At 39.7% G+C, this 25360-nt stretch overlaps 2 protein-coding genes across 6 annotated transcripts in view; one reads left to right on the forward strand and one right to left on the reverse strand.

The window, feature by feature from the left end:
• Nucleotides 1-16762, reverse strand: part of CAPRIN2 (caprin family member 2) — a 45584-nt gene extending 28822 nt beyond the window's left edge. For 2 of the 5 annotated variants that reach the window (XM_047066582.1, XM_047066581.1), the window contains exons 1-3: nt 15294-16329; nt 13244-13306; nt 3474-3560 (exon numbers count right to left, since the gene is read on the reverse strand). In XM_047066582.1, coding sequence (XP_046922538.1) covers nt 3474-3560; nt 13244-13306; nt 15294-15617 — 474 coding nt within the window. In that variant the 5' untranslated portion in view covers nt 15618-16329. Of the gene's footprint in view, nt 1-3473; nt 3561-13243; nt 13307-15293; nt 16335-16667 lie in introns of those variants that run through there. The other 3 variants (XM_047066584.1, XM_047066583.1, XM_047066580.1) reach the window with 2 other exon arrangements.
• Nucleotides 16348-17151, forward strand: LOC124501879 (basic salivary proline-rich protein 2-like). Its single transcript, XM_047066340.1, has one exon. It carries the CDS (start codon nt 16348-16350, stop codon nt 17149-17151), a length of 804 nt encoding a protein of 267 aa, XP_046922296.1.
• Nucleotides 17152-25360: the final 8209 nt, after the last annotated feature.

The raw sequence follows: 25360 nt of genomic DNA on the forward strand, positions 1-25360 counted from the left end.
CTGACATAACACATGGGTCCCAGAAGTGGCTTCCCATTTGTAAAATACCAATTAATAAAAAGTACCATCTATTTCCAGTAAGAAACCTAAAAGTCTTTTCTCCCCATAGTTGCTTTTCTGATTGTAATGTTTCCATCATACTGGACATTTTCCAAGTATGAAGATTAAGAGAATAAAACAAAAATCTAAAAGAGTTTTCCTATACGTAAGTTAAAGTACTTTGATACACCATCATATTTAGGACTCTACAAAAGACATGTTCATAAATCCTAATAGATTAAGAAGGGGGGAATCTCTGGAAAAGATTCATTATGGCATTATTAATTCCTTTCTAGGAGGTATGAAGATCACTTAATAAATTTAACTTGTGCTACTATCAGGGACAAGAGATCATAGGTGAAGGTAAAATTTCAAGAATGAGAAATGGACTGGCTGGAGCTTACAAGGAAGGATACTTTCAGGACAGCAAAGGCTCAGAAAAGCTTTTACCAAGATCTCAATATGGACTTACACCAGTAACATTTACCAAAACTGCATTATCCTCAGTTTCTGTTTGAGGATGATGGAGAATAGAGGTGGCAATTCTAGCTCTCCAAGACAGTGGGATTCTCTTGGACGGTTTCATGATGGTACAGAAAAAGGCAACTGACAAACTTATATCCCAGGATTAACGCAGACCTGTCTTTAACCATTCCCAAGGCTGGATTAAGTATTCTTATGGGCTTAAGACACCCTGAACTCCCCCTATCAAAGTACCTATTACATTAAAAGGCTATCTTTTTATTTACCTGCATCACCATAGGTTTCAGCTTTGTGATGACTAGATCTCTGTTGTTTACCAATATATCACTAATGCCCAAAATAAAGCCTGACAGATGACTATCACGTATCAAGTAAGAACGTACAGTCTCCTAGATCATAATCAGAAAACTACTGACAACACGCTATTTCTCCTTATTTATATAGAAACTAAGAAGTCAGGTTACGTTTTCCTCTCTTCTACCAGTTGAGGACTGGTTTGTAAAGAAGCAGAAGATACAGGCACCTGGGTGGCTCTGTCAGTTAAGCTTCTGACTTCACCTCAGGTCATAATCTCACAGTTCATGTTGGGTGAGCTCCAGGCCCACTTCTCTCTCTCTCCCTCTCTCTCTGCACATCGCTCACTTGCACCCACTTTCTCTCTCTCTCAAACACACACACACAAAAAAAAAAGCAGGGGTGGCAGAAGATATGAAATCAACCACTATCAACAAATCACACTGAATAATAAAATTTATTTTCTGAGGGCGCCTGGGTGGCGCAGTCGGTTAAGCGTCCGACTTCAGCCAGGTCACGATCTCGCGGTCCGTGAGTTCGAGCCCCGCGTCGGGCTCTGGGCTGATGGCTCAGAGCCTGGAGCCTGTTTCCGGTTCTGTGTCTCCCTCTCTCTCTGCCCCTCCCCCATTCGTGCTCTGTCTCTCTCTGTCCCAAAAATAAATAAACGTTTAAAAAAAAAAAAAAATTTATTTTCTGATCCCTGTCTTAGAATGATAAATCCCCACCAAGGGAAAGAGCTTATGTCATGAAGACAAAGAGAGATGTAATTGAGATGAACAGAAAGGCTTCCAACTTTAGTTTGTAAGTAAAGAAAATGTTACACCCTATAAAACTGACTCTCATTAAAAGAGGTTTGACAAAAGAAAGGCTTTAATAAAAGGAAACTCAAAAAATTACTAGGCTGGAAGGTATTTGGCAAGCACCTTCGGGGTCTTTATTCATTAAGGCATGTTCCAAAGTACCTTAATATCTCACCTAAAGTGAAAGTAAATCCACAGTACAAATTAGAAAAAATAACCTCATGGATAGCAACAAAATTTGGTGAATTGTTAACTACCTCTAGACAACAACAGTGGAAAAGCATGGAAATAGATAGATACTATATACTTGTATAAAGAACACAGTTTTTACAGATAAAGAGTAGTTAGGGTCCTACCCTCACTCTACCACTTACTGGCTATATGATTTTGAAGAAGTTCCTTTTGTTCTGAGCATTGGATTCCTTATCTGTAAAATGGGGCTATATACATCTATTTCCTGGATTGCTGTAAAAATCAAGTTGACTTACAGAAGTACCTGGCACTTGGAAGGTGTTTAAAAAAAGATTTAAATATAAAAAGAAGGATAAAAGAAACAAAACATACTTTGAAAAAATAAACACCTGAATGAAAAAATAAATTATCAAATAATTTTGAGTAAAAAAAGTTAATAGAAAATTTTAAGTATTATAGAAGTATACTTCCAAACATCCAACCAGAAAGAAGATATGAAATATCTTTTTATAAAGTGGGTCAAAACTAAATAAATTTAACAAATGGGGGAGTGATTAATCATAAGGAAAAAAATCAATTTAAAAGTATCTAAAATAGCCTAGAAATATTTAACAACTGTGAAATTCACAGAAAGCACTCAAATTAAGTGATAAATGAGTAAACATGAGTTAAAATATACTATGGTTGACAAAAAGAGCTCATGTCATCTTAGAGTTGCATTAATAGAATTTTCTAGAAAACAGAAGATAATGGCTCTATACTAGGCTATTTCAGATTTACACACTACCTTTTAAGAGTTAAGTAAGTCAAACATCCAGAGAAAGCAATGATATTATAAAAAGATGATAGATGTCCTCAGCCTAGAAATGATGTGTTGGGTTTATTTGTTTTTGGAGGTTTTTTGATGCCACAGGAATGGAGAAGAGAATTTTAGTTCACTATACAAGAAAATACCCAAAAAGTGAAAGAGACTATGTTATGAAGCATGCTCCCCATCCCAGAAATGAATTTACAAAAATATTTCTTAATTGTTAAAAGATGATCTTTAAAGGGCCTTCTAATACAATTCTAAAACAGGGAAGGATATTTCATTAGTGAATGCTTAAGGCTTCATATTAATTACTGACTAAATCTGTCAGAGACAGAAGTTTGGACTGCCAACATAGAGACCCTAACAAGCTGTGAAACCAGACTTAACTCTATTTACCATGAATCACAAATCTTCCTGGTAATAACTGCCATGGTCTCAAGAAAAAGAGTCTACCAATTCTGTTTCTTTATACGTTAAATAATGCTAAACTTACAAGCCTGTGTTATACAAATTTACAAGCCTATATTCTAAAAAATCTTTTGTAAACTGTGTCCATCAAAATAGTTTTTATTCCCCTTCTCAATGATTTCTAAAACTCCACAGCGAATACACATTGGACAACTAATACTTTATTCACAGTGTCTCATGTTCGGACACCATTTGTGCTCTCTTGAGACTCCAGAAATCTGAAAACACTAGTTCTTCAATAGCTATTGTCAACCCCCTCACCCCCAATAAAATATCAGCAGGAATGAGATGGATGGTAATAACTGAACACCATTAATGAACGCTAATATTTTCTTCCAGATCCGTGGCTAAAGTGGTTTCAGGAATAGCAAAGAAAACGTACTCACATCTTGGCTCAGTCCAGAAAAGGTTTTCTGAAGTTCCTTGGCAAATTCTAAGTTATGTAATACTTCTTCATATTTCTCCACCGCTTCCTACCAAATAGGATAAGAAAACATCAATTCTGTTAACTTCTAAATATAAATATGTCAAAATAAGTGTTCCTATAAAAAGAGTAGAAAAGACTTAAGACTTTATGGACTAGCCATACTCAAAAAACGTAGGAAGAGAGAGCATTTAATAGAAGTTATATAAATTTTAAGATTCAATTTTTATGCTAGAAATCTGAGCCATAACAACAGACTTGAGTTCCTAACTATGAAGTGTACAGTATAAGATCAGAGAGACCTGTGTTTTTTTCTTTTTTTAATGTTTATTTGTGAGAGACAGAGGGAGAGAGAGCATGAGCAGGGAAGGGTCAGAGAGAGAGAAACAGAATCAGAATCAGGCTCCAGGCTCTGAGCTGTCAGCACAGAGCCCGATGTGGGGCTTGAACACATGAACCATGAGATCATGACCTGAGCCAAAGTTGGACACTTAACAGACTAAGCCACCCAGGCGCCCCAGACTTGTGGTTTTTAAAAATTTTTTTTAATGTTTTATTTTACTTTTGAAAGAGAGAGACACACACACAGAACATGAGTGGGGGAGAGGCAGACACAGAATCCGAAGCAGGCTCCAGACTCTGAGCTGTCAGCACAGAGCCCCAATGTAGGGCTCGAACTCACAGACTGCAAGATCATGACCAAAAGTCGGATGTTTTACCGACTGAGCCACCCAGGCACCCCTAGAGCCTGTGGTTTTCAAGAGCAATGAGCCAATAGTATTCCTCTGTCAACATTCATTCACTACTCAAATATAGTACACAAGTAGCAGAATGAGGATCACAAATACGCAACTTCAAGAAATTTATACTATGGTAGAAAAGACTTGTAAACAATTCCTATAACAGACAAAATTAAGTATTATAACAAAAATATTGTAAAATGTTTAATGTTTATTTATTTTTGAGAGAGAGAGAAAGAGCGAGCATGAGTGGAGAAGGAGCAGAGAGGGAGACACAGAATCCGAAGCAGGCTCCAGGCTCTGAGCTGTGAGCACAGAGCCCAACGCCGGGCTCAAACCCACAAACCGTGAGAGATCATGACCTGAGCCGAAGTTGGACACTCAACCAACTGAGCCACCCAGGCACCCCACCGACATTCTTTTTTTTAATTTTTTTTAACGTTTATTTATTTTTTTGCGACAGAGAGAGAGACAGCATGAACAGGGGAGGGTCAGAGAGAGGGAGACACAGAATCTGAAGCAGGCTCCAGGCTCTGAGCTGGCAGCACAGAGCCCGATGTGGGACTGAAACCCATGAGCAGCAAGATCATGACCTGAGCCAAAGTCAGACACTAAACAGACTGAGCCACCCAGGAGCCCCCATATTGTAAATTTTTTTAAGTAGGCTCCACGCCGGGCATGGAACCCAACACAGGGCTTGAACTCATGACCCTGAGATCAAGACCTGAACTGACTGAGCCACCCAGACACCCCCAAAATATTGTAAATTCAAGGGGCATTTTTTTTTTTTAAGATTTCACAGATTAACAAAGTTGGTAATTAGGAAAGGCATAGATTTTTTTTTAATGGGACTTTAATCTGTTTGGAAAAACAAAGGGCTAACATGAAACAGACCAAGGTGGGAAACTTGTCTAACCACATAAAGATATACAGTAGTTTAAAGTCTCCATATTTAAAGTAATATAGTATCCCACTTCTAGGTACCTACCCAAAAGAAATGAAAACATATATCCACATAAAGACTTACATGCAAATTTGTATGGCAGCATATTCATTATGGCCCCAAATAAAAACAATCCAAATATCCAGCAATTGGTAAATAAACAAAATGTGGTATAATCATTCAAAGGAACACTCATCAGCAATAAAAAGGAATGAATTAATGATACATACTACACCAAGGATGAACCTCAAAAACATAATCATAACTCGAAGAAGCCATATGGGAAAGACTATCTTACGTGACATATCCAGAAAAGACAAACTTATAGAGATAGAAAGCAAATAAGGAGACAAAAAGGAATTTGGAAGGGTTACAGAAATGTTTGAAAACTAGATTGTCATGGAAGCTGCATAACTCTACGAATTGACTATAAATCATTGTCTTATATACTTAAAATGGGTTAATTTTATGATCTATATATGATACTTGAAAAAATCTGTTTTAAAAACAATCTGATAACATAAGCTTTTACAAAAGTATAGAGTCTACCTATATACTGCTATATAACTATGTACTACCAGCATTAGCATAAATTAGTATAATAATTTTGGAAAAGTTTGGCATTTTTACCTATGAAGTTAACTATGGGCATACCGTACAGCCCATGATAGGTAATTTTTCAGGTGCACCCTGAAAAATTTCACACTTGTGTCTCAATAACACATATAAGATTGCTCTAAGTAGGACATCATCTACTCACAAACTACTACTAAGTAGAGAAAAACAAATAAAATATAACTACTTTCCTTAATATAAAAATCCTAAACATAATGAGTGAAAGACAAACTGCAGAACACAGTATGATAACATTTATTATAAGGTACGAAAAAGCAACTCTAACAGATTCAAGGGCAACAAACAAGTGCTATTAAAATAAAGCAAGGAAAAGGCAGTGGGCAGCTCAGAGTCAGGTTACAGTAAAGAGAAAGAACTGGGAAGGAGCTTTGGTGGTGTTGGTAATGTACTACTGGAGTTGAATGGTGGATTCTGATGCTTGCTTTATTATGCAGTATAACCTAGAAGCGACACTTAGTTGCAGCTGTATTATTTCATAATAAAAAAGACGAAGAGGTTTTCCAACTATAGAACCTTGCACAGATGACATAATCATAGTATACAGCCCTCAGAGGTATATAAAACCAGAAGGGAATACTCCCTCATATTTACTCCCAAATGGTATTAACTTTAATTCAAGAAAAGCAGCATCAAATGGGAACTACCTTAACCTCCCATCATCCAATGTGAATACATCCTTTCTTCCTCCCTTTTTTTGCTTACTGGAGGAAATATCCTTCTACTTTCTATCCTTTTCAATTACGTCTTCATAAAAAAATCTTACTCTATGACTCCCTTTTAAAAATCTTGAATTTCTCACTCGCTGTTGATGCTTAAACTAGTACTTAACAAGTTCAAGTCTTGGGAGCCTGGGTGGCTCAGTTGTTAAGCATATGACTTTGGCTCAGGTCATGATCTCACAGTTTGTGAGTTCGAGTCCCACATCAGGTGAGCTCAAGCTCTGCTTCAGGTGAACACAAGCCCGCTTCTAGTAAAACACGAGCCCCAGGTGAGCCCCACTTCTCTCTGTATATCTCTCTGTCCCTTGTGGGATTCTCTCTCTGTCCCTCGCTCACTTGCGCCCTCTCTCTCAAAAACATAAATACAAATAAATATAATATATAAATAAATACAAGTTCAAGTCTCCCCCAATCTAAATAAGAAAAATAAAAAGCGCCTTTCTGGCAACCCCCTCCTTTCAGTCTCAAAGTTTCAAAAATGGCTACACAGTCTCCATTTCCTCTTCAGACCTTATCAACCTGGATTCTGTTTCCATCATTCCACCAGAACTATCCTGGCTAAAGTAAGCATGTCAATACCACCTTTTAAATCCATAGATCTTTTATAACTCTCATTCTGGTTTCTCAGAAGACTTCCACACAAAGGCACCTTCTGGCTCTACAAACATCTCTTTGTTTTTAGTAACACTAAACTTCCATTTTTCTCCCATTTCTCCAGCTTTTTACTTACCAGTAATTTTTCCATAAACTTCTCTCACCCCAGTTTTTAGCATTTACAAAATAAACAGGACCTACATCACAGAGATGTTGGCCAATTCAAATCACTCAAAATGATACCTGACCCTAAAGTTGGCTATAAATATTTTTAGCCTTTATTATCCAAACATTAAATGTCAAAGTTCCTCTGTCCTAGGCTTTTCTCCTTTCTATATTCTCATCCAACACAGTCTCATCTTTTCTTATGGTTTCAATTAGCAACCACACAGATGAACTTAACTGTAGACTAAACTTCTTTGTGCTCCAGACCTGTAACTCAAACACTTATTCGATATTACCCACCCCTTAATGTTTCAAAGCCACATTAAAAAATCAGTGGTCCTGGGGCACCTGGGTAGCTCAGTGGGTTAAGCATCTGACCTTGGCTCAGGTTATGATCTCATGGCCCATGAGTTTGAGCCCCGCGTCAGGCTGTGTGCTGACAGCTCAGAGCCTGGAGCCCACTTCGGATTCTGTGTCTCCCTCTCTATCTGCCCCTGCCCCGTTCATGCTCTCACATGCACTATCTGTCTCTCTCAAAAATAAGCAAACATTAAAAAAAAATTTTTTTTGATCAGTGGTCCAAAATTGAGCTTTTTATCCTCTCCTCCCAAAACCATCTTCTCCTCCAGGGTTTCCAGGCCCAATAAATGGTTCTGCCACCCATCCAAGTGTTCAAGCCAGAAACCTGGAACCCATTCTTGGCTCTTCCTTCTACTAGATCCTATCACCAAGCTATGCTAATTCTATCTCTTGAATCTACTTTACCCAAACTCCTTTGCTGCTACTTTGGTACCAGCAAGATATCTATAACCTCTGACCAAGACTACAGCCAACCATTATCTAGTCTTCTTACACCCACACTTACCACCTCCAAACCATCACTCACCCTTAAAAGTGATTTTATTACAAATCTAGTTATTTTCTGCTTAAAACTTATCTGTATCATTTATGATGACCTTAAGAAAAAACAGTCTTTAAACGGGAAATAAGGATGTACATGTAGCTTTCCCATTCCAACTACATCACTCCATCGATACTGGCTTTCTTTCCAGTTTCCTCTTTGTAAAAACATTCTTTCCCTACTCAGGACTTTTACACATACTAGCATCTGCCTAGCCTGCTCTTCTTCCTCCTTCCCCATTTTAACTTGCTAAGTCCTTCTCATTTTTTAGGTCTGAACTGAAGCACTTCTTTCTCAAGGAAGCTGTCCTCAATTCTCCAAACTAGGTTAAATTCCTCATTACAATCCATTATCACTCTGTACCTCACTCTAACACCATCACATTTTTATTTACTTATTTCCTACCTCTTTCTCATCACACTGTATCTTTGAGGGCAAGGATCACATTTGTCCCTTACATCATAACCCTAGCATTTAAGCCCAGAATCCCCCAGTGTAAGTACTTAATATATTATGGTTGAATTAATAAAACACAGTTCAGAACATGATTTTAGGCTCAAATATGCTAAAGATTCTTGGGGCACCTAGGAGGCTTAGTCAGTTAAGTGTCCAACTCTTGATTTCAGCTCAGGTCATGATCTCACAGTTTGTGAGATCAAGCCCCAAGTCAGGCTCTACGCTGACAGCACAGAGCCTGCTTGGGATTTTCTCTCTCCCGCTCTCTGCACCTCCCCTACTGGCATGCACATGCACATGCTCTTTCTCTCTCAAAATAAATATGCTTTTAAAAAAAAAGTTTTAAGAAAACATGTTAAAATTCTCAATAGAATTTTTAAACTTTTGATTAGAATCCTATACTGAGATTTCCGTTTCAAAAAAAGAACACTAGAGGGAGTAGGGCTGATGAACTGAAAAGGAAGGTCTCAAAACAAGGATATTAATTAGGAAGCCCATGTAACATTTGAGTGGTTTGCCTTGACAAGGCCAACTGCTATGGGACTACAAAGCAGAAAAGATTTCATATTATTTAATAAAAGAGTTTTGGGGGCGCCTGGGTGGCGCAGTCGGTTAAGCGTCCGACTTCAGCCAGGTCACGATCTCGCGGTCCGTGAGTTCGAGCCCCGCGTCGGGCTCTGGGCTGATGGCTCAGAGCCTGGAGCCTGTTTCCGGTTCTGTGTCTCCCTCTCTCTGCCCCTCCCCCGTTCATGCTCTGTCTCTCTCTGTCCCAAAAATAAATAAACGTTGAAAAAAAAAATTTTTTTTAAATAAAAGAGTTTTGTATTATGCATTAAATATAACATAGGGTCAGAGTTTAGCAACTAGAGATGGCTGCCAAATCTTAATTTTTTAAAACTAAAAGTTTCACTGAAGCTGAAAGTACCCATTTGCCTTTTGCTCAAGCACTCACTTGAATCTCAGTTCTCTATTTCAAATCCAGATCTGAACAAAAATAAATATTAAAATTATAAATGGGACTCTAAAAAAACTTCATTAAACAATCTTACTATTTCAAAGGAAAAAAATCTAGGTTTATATTAGAAATCTCAATGAAATCTTATTAGTCTTTAGCTTAGTCTTGACAGGTTACTTAAGAGTTACCATTAAAAGGATTACAATAGCCATGCAGATCATAGAAAGTTTTATTTACAATATTAAGAATATCTGTTGGGTTAAAGAAGATTTACAAACTGAAATTACAAAATTTTTAGCCAACAATATTGAAAATACAGTATCAAATGTATAGCTAAAGCAGTACTTGAAGGAAAATTCACAGCCTTAAATGCAAACCAATGGGGGGGAGAAAAGAAAACAAATGAATTAAACACTTAATTCAAAGTTAGAAAGTGAAGCAAATAAAACAAAGGACAGCAGAAAAAGAGAAAAACTAAAACAAACCCAGAAGCTAAAAAAAATTAAAAAAAAAAAAAAGAAGCACTAGCTAACTTAATTAAAAGTAAACTGGGAAAATACAACCACACAAAATTAGAAATAAACAGAAAGTGGGGCACCCAGGTGGCTCAGTCATTTGAGCATCCAACTCTTGATTTCAGCTCAGATCATAATCCCAGGGCCTTACTTTGTAAGATAAGAACTGAACAGAGGAAGGACAAGGTGAAAGAAAAACTGTCTTTTAAACTATTGCCTAATTTCTGAACTATGTGAATTATTACCAGCTTTAAAAACTAAACTTAGATTTTTCTAATTAAATACACTACTAATGACAGTTCTGAGGGATCAGATTACAGATTTTTTTTTCTTCCAATTTATCTGCATTTTCTGAATTTCTACCTTAAATATATATTGCTTATATGAAGAGATGTTCATTCCCATAAGAACCACAAACTAAGGGTGCCTGGGTGGCTCAGTCAGGTAAGCATCCAACTCTTGATTTTGGCTGTCATGATCTCACATTCATGAGACAGAGCCCCATGTCAGGCTCTGTGCTGACAGTGCAGAGCCTGCTTGGGATTCTCTCTCTCACACTCTTCCACCGCCCCTACCCTGCCTGCACGCTCTATCTCTAAATAAATAAACTTAAAAAAAAAAAAATTAGGGGCACCTCGGTGGCTCAGTCAGTTAAGCGTCCAACTTCAGCTCAGGTCATGATCTTGCAGTCCATGAGTTCAAACCCAGCGTCGGGCTCTGTGCTGACAGCTCAGAGCCTGGAGCCTGCTTCAGAGTCTGTCTTCCTCTCTCTTTACCCCTCCCCCACTCACACTTTGTCTCTCAAAGATGAATGTTAAAAAAAAAAAATTTTTTTTTAAAGTACCACAAACTATATGCTTAATTTTATCTAAAAACATAACATTCATTTTATATTTAGTAAATCCTTTTGTAATAAATATTTTACATGTCTGCTATATTCTCTAAACTATTCTAAGTACTAGGAAAACAGCAATGAACAGACAGAATCTCTACTTTAATGAAACATACATTTTAAGAGAAAGAGAAACAAAATAAACTTTATAGTTTGTCAGAAAAGCACTACTAGTTAAAAAATTAAAGCAAGGCAAAGAGCTAAGGAGTGTGAATGGAGGAATGGAGGTATAGCGTTGTCAGGACAAGCCTCACTGAGATGACTTTCAAATAAAAAGCTAAAGGAAGTTGGAAATTGAGCCATTTAGACACCTGGGAAAAAGCATCCCAGGCAGTAGGAACAGCACACAGTGCAAAAAGCCCTGAAGCAAAAGCGTGCCTGGGATGTTTGAGGAACAGCAAGAAGGCCAATGTAGCCGGAATGAAGCTAGGAAGGGACAGAAGTACAGGACATGAAATAAAGATGTGAAAGGAAGTAGCAAGCATATTTTGTAGGACTTTGTAGGCCACACTAAGGACATTCTGCCATGATGGGAACCAATGGAGAGTTGAACAGAGGAATGACCAACTGACTTGCATCCGAACAGGATGACTGAGGCTACCATGTTGAGAACAAGCTTGGAGATACAGCAGAAATAGAAAAACCTGTGAGGAAGCTATTACAGTAATGTAGATGAAAGATGATGTGGCCTGGACCAGGATGGCAGAAGCGGAATTTGAGAAATGGCCAGTTTCCGGATTTACTTTGAAGGTAGAACTGACCTTGCTAATGGGCTAGATGTGTGGTATCAGGAAATAGATGAGAAATTCTCCAAGGATTTTGGCAACTCCATCCTTTTAGTTCCCCAAGCCATTAACTGACATCATTAAGATTAGAGGAGGAACAGGTTTTGGGGGTCGGGAGATGCCAAATAAGCAACTGAACACAGGAATCTCGAGTTCCAAGGGCTTATCTATTGGCAACATAAATTTGGCAGTTGTCAGCATTTAACTCAAGAAATAAAAGTTAATGCTACAGAAGCAACATGTAGTTATAAAGACAGTAATGAAATACTGAGACTACAGCTTACCTGGCCAGAGCTCTGAAATAACAGCATGTCCTTGACCTTTGCTAGAGATCTTCCATGAGAACCACCAACCTCCCTCTCCCTAACCCCCATATTTCCCCAAAATCAAGAATACTACCATATCAGAACACTTCCTTCAAGGATATTTACACAAAGAAAAATATTATCACTTCAAAAGTTACTGAACATACCATGACTACTTTGAGAACAAAGCTATGTTGAAATGCTGGATGCCCAGCTAAGTCCTCTCACCGACTATGTGAGCACATCATTCTCAGAGCTCACACAATTCAAATCTGTGCCTCAGCAAAATTATAATTTACTACATCACAAAAATTCTAGGTCAGTGAAGAGGAGTCAATAAGGGAAAAGATCTCGAATGCCAGTATCTGTGATACACAACCAAAAATCTTAGTTGAAAAAGATGAAGATGATAGGTCTACAGACTAGATCAAATAACTTTTAATTCTGTCCCTTCTCAGCCAAGAGATATCAGACAAACATCAATTAAGCATTTTTATTTCCATATTGCAGAAACTTTCACATTAGATAAAACTTGCAGATACCAGGTATACCACAGACAAGTTAAACAATATTTTTAAAAGTTGCAAATACTCTTTCATACTAAAGTTAAAAAAAAAAAAAGGCCAGGTATCAAGTAAACATGCCTCCTGAGAGGTGACATAGCAATCTAAGATAGAAAAGTAAGGAGAAAATACAAAAGGATTAAGAAGCAAAAGGAGAAAACCTAGGCAAGCTAGAATAAATACTCTTTTATATTTTAGAGCAGAAAGATGTCAGGTTTATATATACCAGTGAACAGTGGAAAGCTAGTCGTCCCTCCACCTCTTTAGTTCAGCCTAACAAAAGTTTAACTTAAATCCGTATGTTTAGCAATAGTCTATATTTTCACTCTTATTTAGCAACCCATACCTCCATCCATACCATCTGCTAGTGCAAAAGAAGTCTGTAAGATCTCATAAGTGAAGAAAAAAAAAGTCTTCTGAAAAATCCAGTGGATTCTAGCTCTTCTTTATTGGCCTTATCAAATCTTTGCTCTCACCAATCCCGTCTAGAGTTTTATTAAGGAAAAAAAAAGAAAAAAAGAAAAAAGCCAACAAGTGTGACCCAAGGATTATACACTACTTACCAACTGATCTGGATTAAGTTGCTCTCCATTTTTCAGGCGATCCTTGTAGTCCTCCAGTTTGAGCTACAAAAGAGAAACTTGTATCTACTGTAGTCTCATACAAAATTCTGAAAAAAATAAACTAAATACCAGACTGTTTCTTATGAAAACAAAGTTCTTGAAGTATGCTATCAATCTGTAAGAATACTGGTTTACTACAAGGCAGGCAGCAACTGTAGATAAGATCCAGCCAGGGAAAAAATGTTACAATCAACATTAGTGTGGAATTAGAAAAGTTAAGCAGTAATAAAACTCTTCTCTTCATGGCCTCTACTTACAATCAGACTACTTAACACACAGACACTTAACTAGTCAATCATATGCCCCTACCCCAGTGGTGCTCAATCAGAGATAATTTTGACCCCCAGGGATCTATGGCAGTGTCTGGAGATGTTCTTGGTTGTCACTACTTGAAGGATGAGAGGGAGGTGGAGAATGCTACAGGCATCGTGTGACTAGAACCCAAGGATGCTGCGAATCATCCTACATTCCACAGGATAGCCCCCCCACCCCACACACACACATACCCTGTCTGCAACAAAAGAATTATCTGGCACAAAAACGTCAATAGTGTTGAGGCGGAGAAATCCTGTTCTAACCTCATGCTTAAACTATTAGTTACCTGTTGAATTATGTGGCATTTGTCGAATAGCAAACTTCTTCATGGAAGTGTAGAAATGTAGAAGATATCTTCTCTAGCATTATAATAGACTTAACTCAAAGCTTTTTTTCCTATTGAGTTTCATATTTCAGTGAATACATGACAAATTGCATTTATTGTCCCCAGAATAATGACATGACCCACTACAGTATTCTAAAAGCAATGTTTAGGCTTCTCCCATATTGGCTTTATAGTTTTAAATTGCTTTTCCAGAAGCTTGAAACAAAAGCATTGTTACTGACCAGGTAAGTATTCAAACTTAAGGAGGTACTCTAGTTACACTAGAGCATGTAAGTATATACATATATGTAGTTCCTCCACCTGGGAAAAAGACATTAATGAGTCTCCATCAACAGATCCTGCTTTGAATAGATCGTGCTTTGACTAGTTTCCCATAGTGGCAGGGAATTTGTGCTGACCCAGGCACACTCACCTTATCACACTTGTGATCAACTGCATGCATTCAAAAGACAACTGATGAGAGCTAGGGTTACAGAGAAGCTACTAGTAACTGGTCTTTCTTCCCTACCTTGGCATGGGGGGTGGGGGCTGGGGGGAGACAGAGTCAACCAGACTCTTAAAAATCTCTTCATACTCCTCCATTAAAAGCAACTTTCCTATGGTTGAACTAGATCCTGGAATAAAAATATGTAAGTGTTCCCAGGTCCAGATAGTCAATCACTCACCTTACTATCACAAGCAAAAGAGAATCATGACACAACAAAGCAACGTGCAGCACTGTTTCTCAGGCTACATGACTCAGGAAATAAGGAATGATTTGGATCTTTACATCAGCATTTACTGTAACATTGGGCTGATTATAATTTGAGTCTCTTTGTAAGGCTTTCTACAATGTTAACCTACCAATCTTAAACGATCACCTAGCAACACAAAAATTAGTGCTAAAACCTTTTCTGGCTCTCCCATCGCTGAAGCTTCCAATGACTGCAGCAGCTTTACTGCAATATCAACTGCTGCAGAAAGTCACAAGGAAAACAAGCTAAAAAAAAAAAAATCAGGCTATTACTCATCTATGAAAAGAAACATTAATACTACACTCAAAGAATTAATCTGACTTAAAGTTGCTGGCTCTTCAAGTATTTCAACAGCAGCATGCATAGTAATTTTACTATGAGGAATATTTTTATTTAGTTATGCTGAGAAATCAAATAAAATGCTTAATATACCCAATATTTAACCTACTTGTACGTTTTCGGCCAGCTAAATCCCAAGGTTAGGTAAATCTTTTAGGAAAGAGTACCTCTGAGCCCTGACAGAAAGCAAAAATGCCAGTTCCCTAACCCTTATTAAAGATGGTACATATACAGGGATGGGAGGGAAAAAAGTTACCTTCTTTTTCTCGATGTTTCTAATTTTGTGTTTAAGGCATATGAGTCCATTATCGATATATGTCTCATATGCTTGGGAAGGAGAGGCAGCAGAACTGAGAGCAGACTGCAAAGGGCTCATGGCCCGCTGGCTTTCCCCATGCTGACTGTGGTTCACTTGGGGCTTGGCTGACTTCATATTCCCCTCTCTTCCCTCCTCTGAATGGCCTGAAGGTGACTGGTAACCAAAAGGAGATGAAGAGAGTTGCACCATTGAAACAGATGAAGCTGAAGGAAGGAAGGAAAAAAAAAAAGTTAAAAGTAAATTAAGACTAGAGGAGACCATGGAGATTCGAACTTCCCTGAAAAATCTAGACCCACTCCCTCAAAATTCTTTTGCACAGAAGTGAGCTCAAAACCCAGCGATGCTAGGTACTGTGTTTCCATCTTACTACTTTTAAGGAGATTAGTGCCAAGTGCTAGCGCCTTTACATGGGCAAAATCTACAATACGGGGGATGTTTCCAGAAATTCAACTTTCCACATAGGGAGAAGAACTGCTAATCAAGCAATGGCTTCTGAGCTCCTCTCTTCTCGTAAGGGCAATCCACATTCTGAATAATTTCTATGGTCGAATGATGACACACAAAAAAGCTCTCCCCATTAGGACCTTAAGGCAGCCTTTGTAACCTCTTTACGTTACCCTCACCACTAGCCCCAAACGCAACCATAAAAACAAGCCCATTTAAAAGAAAAATTCCCAACACACAATTCTTTTAGAGCCTCATTCACTAACTGAGGAAGGAGTAGCTTCTTGAACAAGACCCCTAACTTCCCTTTGATTGCTCTGGGGCCTACAAGGCAAGTCCGTCACTGCTGCACATTTGTAGCGAGGTACTTGCGAGCGCCCCGAGTTGGTTTTCTGTTCTGTTTAGACTAACCCATAACCACTCACACCACACGGGTTTAAAGGCTCATCCTCCCGAGCCTCACACCGCTCTGGTCATTGGTCCTCGCAACCTTCACCCCCGCGCATCCCCTTACGGAGCACCCCAAAGCAAGGGCATAACAGGCCCCATGCACGCCAGCACTGATCCTCAGTCCCCGCAGCGCCCCGCGCGAGAGTCGCCTCTTTTGGGTGGTCACTTAAGGCCCCGAGGGCACCGACCCCCGCCCTTCCCACAGCCTCCGGACGCCCCGGCACCAGGCTGGGGCCCCGTGTGCAGGTGCCTCTGGGGAGGCCGACCCGGAGAAGAGCGCACGGGCCACCTGCCCTCGACGGCCCCGCCCCGGGGATGCCGAGCTGCCCTTCCAGCTCACCGCGGCGGCGGCCGCCCAGCCCTGCCCTGCCCTCCCTACGCCGCGTCGACCCACAGGCCGCCGCAGCTCGGCTTCACCTCCGCTGGCCGCCGAGGCCGCTGCCGCTGCCGCAGCCCGGGCCCGCCTTCGAAAGCCGGCGGGAGCCAGGAGAGCTGCGGAGGTGGACCGGCGCCACCCCGCACTTGCGTCTCCTCCTCCCGCCTCCTCCCTCTTCCCTCCCTGTCCTCGCTGGCGGCGTCTGCGGCGCCGGGCGCTCCGCCGACTCAGCCGCTCTCGCCCAGGCCCGCCCTTTCCGCCGCACGGAGTTTATATAGGCGCGCCCCGCCCCCATCCTCCCGCACGCGCAGCCTCGGGCCGCCCCGGCACCGCCTCCTTCCGGGGCCCCTGCCCCGCCGCCGCGGGTCGCGGGCCCCGGAGGGCGTTTGTTCCAGGCCGGGCTGCGGCGGGAAGTCGGTCGCGAGAGGGCGCGTTCTCCCCGCGATTGCGCAGATTGCAGGGTACCAGGTGGGCCCGGTGTGTCGCCGAGAGCCAACCGGCGGTAGACCCAGCAGCCCTGCCTAACCTTGCTGATTGCATGCGGTACCTAGAGGATGTGCGACCTTGAACAGGTGATTTCGATCGTCCGAAAAGGGCGGCGCGCCCTTTGTGGAATTGCCAGTGAAATGAGCTTGAGCTTCCCTGGTGGTTTAGGTGGGCACTCTTGAAGTGCTGGCGTGCCTTTGCCCTGTCAGATTCCATCCTTCCTGGTCGGGTAGGGAAAAATCACTGTTTCTCCCGAAAGGACTCAGCCTTTGACAGCAGAATGCCCCGAATCAGCATGGCCATAAAAATGGAGTGAGTGACTCCGCAACCTTCAGTATAAGATTGTTTATTTAGGCTGTGTCATTTGTTGCTTTGAAGCAGGTGGATTTGTTGGCACTCAGAGAAAAGGCTGATAAAAATTTTGGTAAGGTTGCATAAAATCAAGAAAAAAGGCTGGAAACACATCAGTGTTTCTGAAGGAAGGCATGGTGTTTAATGAATGGGGGGGAGGGGGGAAACATTCAGCAACATCTGGGCCTCAACATGTGTCCAGCTATTACACCACATAGAATTGATTTAGCTCCTGTCCCTGAGGCTCTGATAAGATTTATTTAGACTGGCAAGAAAAGAATAGAGAAAAATCAGAAGTATTATAAAGGAAACAAAGGTCCAGTTTAAAAAGTGTTAGCCAAGCCCACACCAAAATTATCATGATTTTTAACATTTCTTGATACAGTATTTTGCCACTTATTATCTGTGTTCTTTTAGGTCCCTCCTGAAGTAATGTACGTTAATGTTGCATCTTAACTTTGAAACTCTGAATCCCACATGTGACCTTGAGGGTCAGACAAATATTAGATTGTCCATTTGTTTCATTGTTTATAACTAGAGAGAACAGAAGCTGTTGAGCATGAAGGGAAACAAAAAACTGGACACAGTTTTTTTTTGAAAAAGTGAAGGACACACTTTTGGATCAATGAGAAGGCACAAAGTTACACCAGAGATTATGACTGTTGTAGCAACTGTTGTAGTCTACACTAATTAATACCTAAGAATGTTATTTCAGCCATATTAATCATGAAATATTTGCCTTCTAATTGATGAGGAAAAAATAATCTCCTGGGTCAGATAGATCTGGCCATAGGTCCTAAATGTCCCATTAGTGGAATAATTTTGAATAAACCTGTATGGATTTATTTCCCAAAATGGAGTCAAAAAGTGAACTGAGAAAGAATACAAAAACAAAAATAATTAAACGTCAAGTCCAGTAAGGTACAGTCTGTATAAGCATAACATAACATTTGTAGGAGATTGTATCTCAGTAGATAAGGTTGCAATAATGTCTTCTGACATAATTTAAAAAGTGATTGAGGAAAAAGCTTTCCTGCCAGAGAAGATCTTTTAAGCCAGTAAATCTGGCTTATTTTAGAAGGACATGCCCAGGGGCACTTGGGTGGCTCAGTCAGTTGAAGTGTCCAACTCTTCATTTCAGCTCAGGTCATGATTTCGCGCTTTGTGAGTTCGAGCCCCACATCAGGTTCTGTGCACTGATTGCAGAGCCTGCTTGAGATTCTCTCTCTGCGCTTCCCCTACTTGCTCTCTCTCTCTCTCTCTCAAAAAATAAATAAACTGATAAAATTTTCCAAAAAAAAAAGGACATGCTCAAAGCACAAATTTATTATCTATTTTCCTCTCCCCACTCCCTGTTTTCTACTGCACCTTGATTTGTCTCGCCAACTATGAGGCAGTATTTGTGGAAAGTCACCTCCAAGCTTAGCAAAGAAATGCTGTATTTAAAATGTGAGTTTAAAAGAAGTGTTTCAGGGGCGCCTGGATGGCTCAGTCAGTTAAGCGTCCGGCTTCAGCTCAGGTCATGATCTCACAGTTCATGGGTTCCAGCTCCACATCGATCTCTGTGCTGAAGGGTCAGAGCCTGGAGCCTGCTTCAGATTCTGTATCTCCCTCTCTCTCTGCCCCTTCCCTGCTCGTGCTTAGTCTCTCTCTCTCTCTCTCTCTCTCTCTCTCTCTCTCTCTCTCTCTCAAAAATGAATAAACATTAAAAAAATCTTTTTCATAAAAAAAGGATTTCAAATCAATAGGGGAAGAATATATAGATTCATTCATTCAACAAATATTTATCATTATGTCAGTTATATCTCAATACCTGAGGGGGGTGGGCAGAGGACAAATAATTATTGGGTATCTGCTATGTGTTGGGTGATAGAGATATAATGGTGAGCAAGACAAATATAGCCCATGCTCTCCTGGAACTAAGCACGAATTCAGTAAACACTACAGGAATAACTAGCAAAAACAACTATGTCAATAAAATAGAAAAACAAAAATACTAAAGACTTATGATGGATGGTTTGTTTGATTTCTGTAAAAACAGCCAAACTTTACAACCCTTGAAAATGTGAAGATTTTAAATATGCATTTTCTGGCAAATGTATGTTTCATCCAGGGATGGTTATGCTGTAGTCACTTAAAGTTAATGTAGCTTCATGTTGTTGAAACTGGAAAGATTAATTCACCAAAGGATGCTGAAGTTGGTAGCATGTGAGTGGAGATACGAGAAATGATCTTAGGTATTTTGTTATAGGTGATGGAAATCTGCTTCTTAGTGGCTCTACAGAGCTTTGTAAAGTATTAACGTGGGGGGGTGGGGAAGGACCAAGAAAAATAACAAGAGGGCTGAGAAAGACAGAGATTCTCAAGGAACAGTTAACACAGTAAAATTGTTTAAAATGTTGTACGTTTGGGGCACCTGGGTGGCTCAGTCGGTTGAGTGACTCATGATCTCAGCTCACAGTTGTGAGCACAAGCCCTTTGTTGGGCTCCGTGCTGGGCATGAAGCCTACTTTAAAAAAATAAAATTAGGGGCGCCTGGGGGGCTCAGTCGGTTAAGTGTCCAACTTCAGCTCAGGTCACGATCTTGCGGTCCCTGAGTTCGAGCCCCGCGTCAGGCTCTGTGCTGACAGCTCAGAGCCTGGAGGCTGCTTCCGATTCTGTCTCCCTCTCTCTTTGCCCCTCCCCCGTTCATGCTCTGTCTCTCTCTGTCTCAAAAATAAATAAACGTTAAAAATAAATAAATAAATAAATAAATAAATAAATAAAATAAAACATAAAAATTCTACATTCACATGCTTGCGGATTCATAAGGTGTCTTTTCAAGTATTTGAGGAGAGAAACTTATAAAGGACTAGCCAATATAGACTTCAGGTAGGAAAAAAAGTTACCATAATAGTTTGAGGCATTTTTTGAAAGAATTCCTGCACCTTCTAAGGTTAATATTCGTGTGGGTTTATTTTTTCATAAAATTATAGTACCACATTCCCAGTGGTTTTGTTTATACTGTTCTTCTGGTATTGGAATTAATGCATCAATAGTGCTTCACCATTAAGTCCCTTTGAAATAAAAATTACCAGGGCACCTGGCTGGCTCAGTCAGAGGAACATGCAACAACACGAAGCTACATTAACTTTAAGTGACTACAGCATAACCAGCCCTAGAGGAACCATGAGTTGGAGCCCCATGCTGGGTGGGCTCACTAAAAAAAAAAAAAAAAATTTTAAATTCTTAGGAAAGAAATGATTAATGTAGAACTTATGAATGTGTATGTGGTCAATAAAATCAAGCCCATACATCTACAATTTCTGTCCAACTTCCAGATATTGTAAAGTGGTAACAACAAAGACTGTGAAGCCACACAACATTGGATCTCATTCTAACTTCTGCCAGGGGTGATCTACCTGAATGATCTTGGGCAAGTTACCCAAATTCCCTGGGCCTCAGATCCTTGAGCTATAAGACAGAGAGAATACTACCTGCTTAACAGTGTTTTTAAGGACTTTATTTAATTTATGAAAAAGCATATCTTGGGGTGCCTGGCTGGCTCAGTCAGTGGAGCATACAACTCTTGATCTTGGGGTTGTGGGTTTGAGCCCCACGCTGGGTATAGGGATCGATTGAAAATAAAATCTTTAAAAAAAAGAAAAAGAAAAAAGAAAGAAAAAGCGTATCTCTTGGAAGGGACCATGAAAACATATCGTCCACTGAGATATCTTCATTTGCAGCTTTTCTGACAGTGCAGAGCCCAGCATTTCTCCTGGTAGCCTGAGGAGACCTAGAGAATTTTAGGGCTGTGAAACCCCTCCCTTATCTTAAAGATAAGGTAAGTAGAGCTTCTGGGCATTTGGGAGTTTTCTGAGGACCTAAAGAATCTAGGTCTCCTGCCTACTAGAGCAATGGTCATTCCAAGTTTCACCCCTTTTCCTTGCTACTTCCATAGAAAATACAGAAATTTTAGGCAATTACACTGGCAGAATTGAAACTAAAAAGAATAAACAATTCAGTATTACTGTATCTTCAAAGGAATTCAGTCCTTTGAATAAGATATCTTAAAACAGTCATGTCTTTTGACCCAAAAGCCCTTATTTTAGGGACTTCACCCATGGAAATAATCAGGGATATAGACAAAAATTTATTTATAAAAATGCTAATTACAGCATTTTATTTTAAGTTTATTCATTTATTTTGGGAGAGAGAGAGAGAGAGAGAGAGAGCAGGGGAGCGGCAGAGAGAAGAGAGAGAATCCCAAGTAGGCTCCAACCTGTCAGCACAGGGCCTGCCATGGGGCTCAATCTTAGAAATCGTGGGATGAGATCATGACCTGAGCTGAAATCAAGAGTCAGACACTCAACCAGCTGAGCTACCCAGGCACCCCATAAGTGATGAAAAATTGTTAATGGCAACCTAGGCATTCAGTGATAGAATAATAGCTAAACAAGTTGACTCTGATCCATGAATTATAATTCAGGCAGTACAAATAATCTTTTTTTTTTTTTTTTTTTTTGAAAGCAAGAACAGAAGCAGAGGAGAGGCAGAGAGAGAGGGAGACGGAGAATTTGAAGCCAGCTCTGCCAACAGCAGAGAGTCGAATGCGGGGCTCAAACCCATGAACCATGAGATTATGACCTGAGCTGAAGTCAGATGTTTAACCAACTGAGCCACCCAGGCACCCCCAAATAATCTTTTTTAAAGAATATTCAAATAACATGATATTATGTGAAGTTTTAAAAAAGACAGAATAATAACATGATATAAAACATTATTTAGTACAATAGTGATTTTGTAAAATGTTTAATTTTAAATATGCATAGAAAAAGCTAGAAGGTATTTTCCTCTATTGTTTATAGCATATATTTATTCTATATAGCAAGCAAGATAGAAAATTTCACCCAGCAATGAAAACTACTCTTTCTAAAGATAACCACTATTAATATTTTTGCTTACCTTCCAGGCTTATTTACAAGCAAATACCTATATAGTTGTTTGTTTATTTTTTTATAAAAATGGGAATATACTAAAATTTTATGGTAATTCTATCTTCGCTCAAAATATAGAAAGTATTTTTCTACTAAAACAAATTGAAGGGCACTTTGGTGGCTCAGTCAGTTGAGTGTCTGACTCTTGATTCAGTTCAGGTCATGATCTCACTGTTCAGGGGTTGAGCCCCATGTCAGACTCTGCACTGACAGCACAGAACCTGCTTGGGATTCTCTCTCTCGCTCTCTCTTGCTCTTTCTCTGCCCCTCCCCTGCTCTCTCTCTCTGGCTCTCTCTCCCTCTCTCAAAATAAATAAACATTTTTTAAAAACAGACACATTGGACTTCATCAAAATGAAAATTTTCTGTGCTTCAAAGGACACAACCAAAAAAATGAAAAGAAAAAGTTAAGTTCCCTTGAGACATGTAACTTTGTTTTGATATGGAAAAAGTGTGATACATAAATGTTATTGTACAACAGTAGTTTTAAGAGTAAAATATGTAAGGTTGAAAAGGTTGAAAAAGAAAGCGAGCTCTGTCTTTTCTTATTAAGACATGTTTGTGTTTCCATTGTACTAGATAAATAAATGTGAATGCAAAATTGTATTAAAAAGAGTAAATGAAAAGACAATCCACAGAATTGGAAAAATATGTGCAAATCACCTATCTGATAAGGTACTTATATCATCAATAATATATATTGTATTATATTATATACTTTATATATTTTCATATAAGAATATATGAAGAACTCTTACACTAAATAAAAAGATAAACCAATTTAAAAATGGGTAAAAAAATCTGATCAGGAATTTCTTCAAAGAAGATACATAAATAGCCAATAAGTACATAAAAAGATGCTCAATATCCTTGTTCATCAAAAATTCAAATCAAAACACAGGGAGATTCCACTTCACACCTACTTAGGGTGGCTACAATCGAAATGACAGATAATAACAAACGTTGATGAGGATGCAGATACATTGGTTGGAACTCTCACACACTGCTGGTGAGAGTGTAAAACAGTGTAGCCACTTTGGACAACAGTCTGGCGATTCCTCAAATGGTTAAACATACAGTTTCCATATGACCCAGCAATGCCAAATAAATACTCCTAGATATATTCCAAGAGAAATGAAAGCATATCTCCACACAGAAACCTAAACACAAGTTTTCGTAGCAGCGTTTTTCACATAATCAAAAAGGAGAAATAGCCCAAGTGTCCATCAACTGATGAGTGGATAAGTAAAATGGGGTATACTCATACAAAGGAATACTAGTCAATCGTGAAAAAGAATGAAGTACTGATACTTGACATGGCAAAGATGAACCCGGAAAACACTACATTATGGGGAAAAAAGCTAGACACAAGGACCACATACTGTATGATTCCATTTATGTGAAATATGCAGAATAGACAAATCTATCGAGACAGAAGGTAGATTGGTAGTTGCCTGAGGCTTGGGGGTAGTTTTAGGGGGGACATGGAGAACGACTGCTAATTGTACAGGGTTTCCTTGTGGGGTGACAAAAATGTTCTAGAGTTGATAGCAGTGACGGTTGCACAATCCGTAAATACACTAACAACTGCTAAATTGTAAGCTTTAAATGGGCCAGTTGTACAGTGTTGTAGGTTGATTTGTGTCCACAAAAAGATCTGTTGAAGTCCTAACCCCCAATACCTGAGAATGTGCCTTTACTTGGAAATAAGGTCTTTGCAGATGTAATCAAGTTAGGGTGAGGTCATACTGGATGAAGGTGAGCCTTAAATCCAATGACTGGTGTCCTGGCTAGAAGAGAGAGATTTGAAGACACAGAGGATAAAGGGGGAAAGAAGGCCATATGAAGACAGACAGATTGAAACACTGGAACCACAAGGCAAAGAACACGAAGGATTACTGACAGCCATCAGAAACTAGGAAGAGGCCAGGAGCGATTCTTCCTCCAAACCTGTAGAGGGATCATGGCCCTGCTGACACCATGATATTGGACTTCTAGTCTCTGAACTGTGAGAGAATAAATTTCTGTTGATTTAAGCCACTTTGTTTGTGGTAATTGGTTACAGCAGCACTAGAAAACTGACATATACAGTGTGTGGATTTTAGCCTAATAAAACTGGTTGGGTTTTTTTTTTTTTAATGTTTATTTATTTTTGAGAGAGAAACAGAGAGAGCACAAGTGGAGTAGAGGCACAGAGAGAGGAAGACACAGAATTTGAAGCAGGCTCCAGGCTCTGAGCTGTCAACACAGAATCCGACACGGGGCTTGAACCCACGAACCACGAGATCATGACCTGAGCTGAAGTTGGACGCGTAACTGACTGAGCCACCCAGGCACCCCTGTTTGGGTTTTTTTTTTTTTAATGTTTGTTTGTTTGTTTATTTATTTAGAGAGAGCGTGCGCACATGTGAGTGGGGAAGGGACAGAGAAAGAGAGAGGGAGAGAATCCCAAGCAGGCTCTGCCCTGTCAGCTCAGAGCCTGACGTGGGGCCTGATCCCACAAACCATGAGATGATCATGACCTGAGCTGAAATCAAGAGTCAGATGCTTAACCGACTGAGCCACTCAGGCGCCCCTGTTTTGTTTTTTGGTGTTTTTTTGTTTTGTTTTGTTTTGTTTTCAGGGCTCTGGCTTTAGTTTTGTCATAAGTGGAAATTTGTATACTCTAATGGCAGAGAGCATTAGTGGTGTAGAAAGCAAAGGAAAGCCCTAACCATGCAGATTCCCCCTGGGGGGACATGAACTCATGTTTCATGCGTACAAACTATCTGAGCTGCCAGGCAGTGTAATTCATTGGTTCCTGGGTCTTTTATTCTTTCTTATCTCAGGAGCCCTTCTCCCACCTGGGTTGAATTCTGTAACTGGGCCACAAACAAAGCAATCTTGTTCTCTCCATTTTCTTACATCACTGAGTTTCTCAG

This window comes from Lynx rufus, unplaced genomic scaffold, assembly GCF_022079265.1.
Source record: "Lynx rufus isolate CCGP_SWC_20201006 ecotype Redwood Valley unplaced genomic scaffold, mLynRuf1.p SCAF_7, whole genome shotgun sequence".
In the NCBI taxonomy this organism is placed as follows: Eukaryota; Metazoa; Chordata; class Mammalia; order Carnivora; family Felidae; genus Lynx; species Lynx rufus.

Excerpts from the sequence above, each read along its gene's own strand:
- LOC124501879 (XM_047066340.1), top strand. The coding sequence starts at position 16,348 with ATGCACGCCAGCACTGATCCTCAGTCCCCGCAGCGCCCCGCGCGAGAG.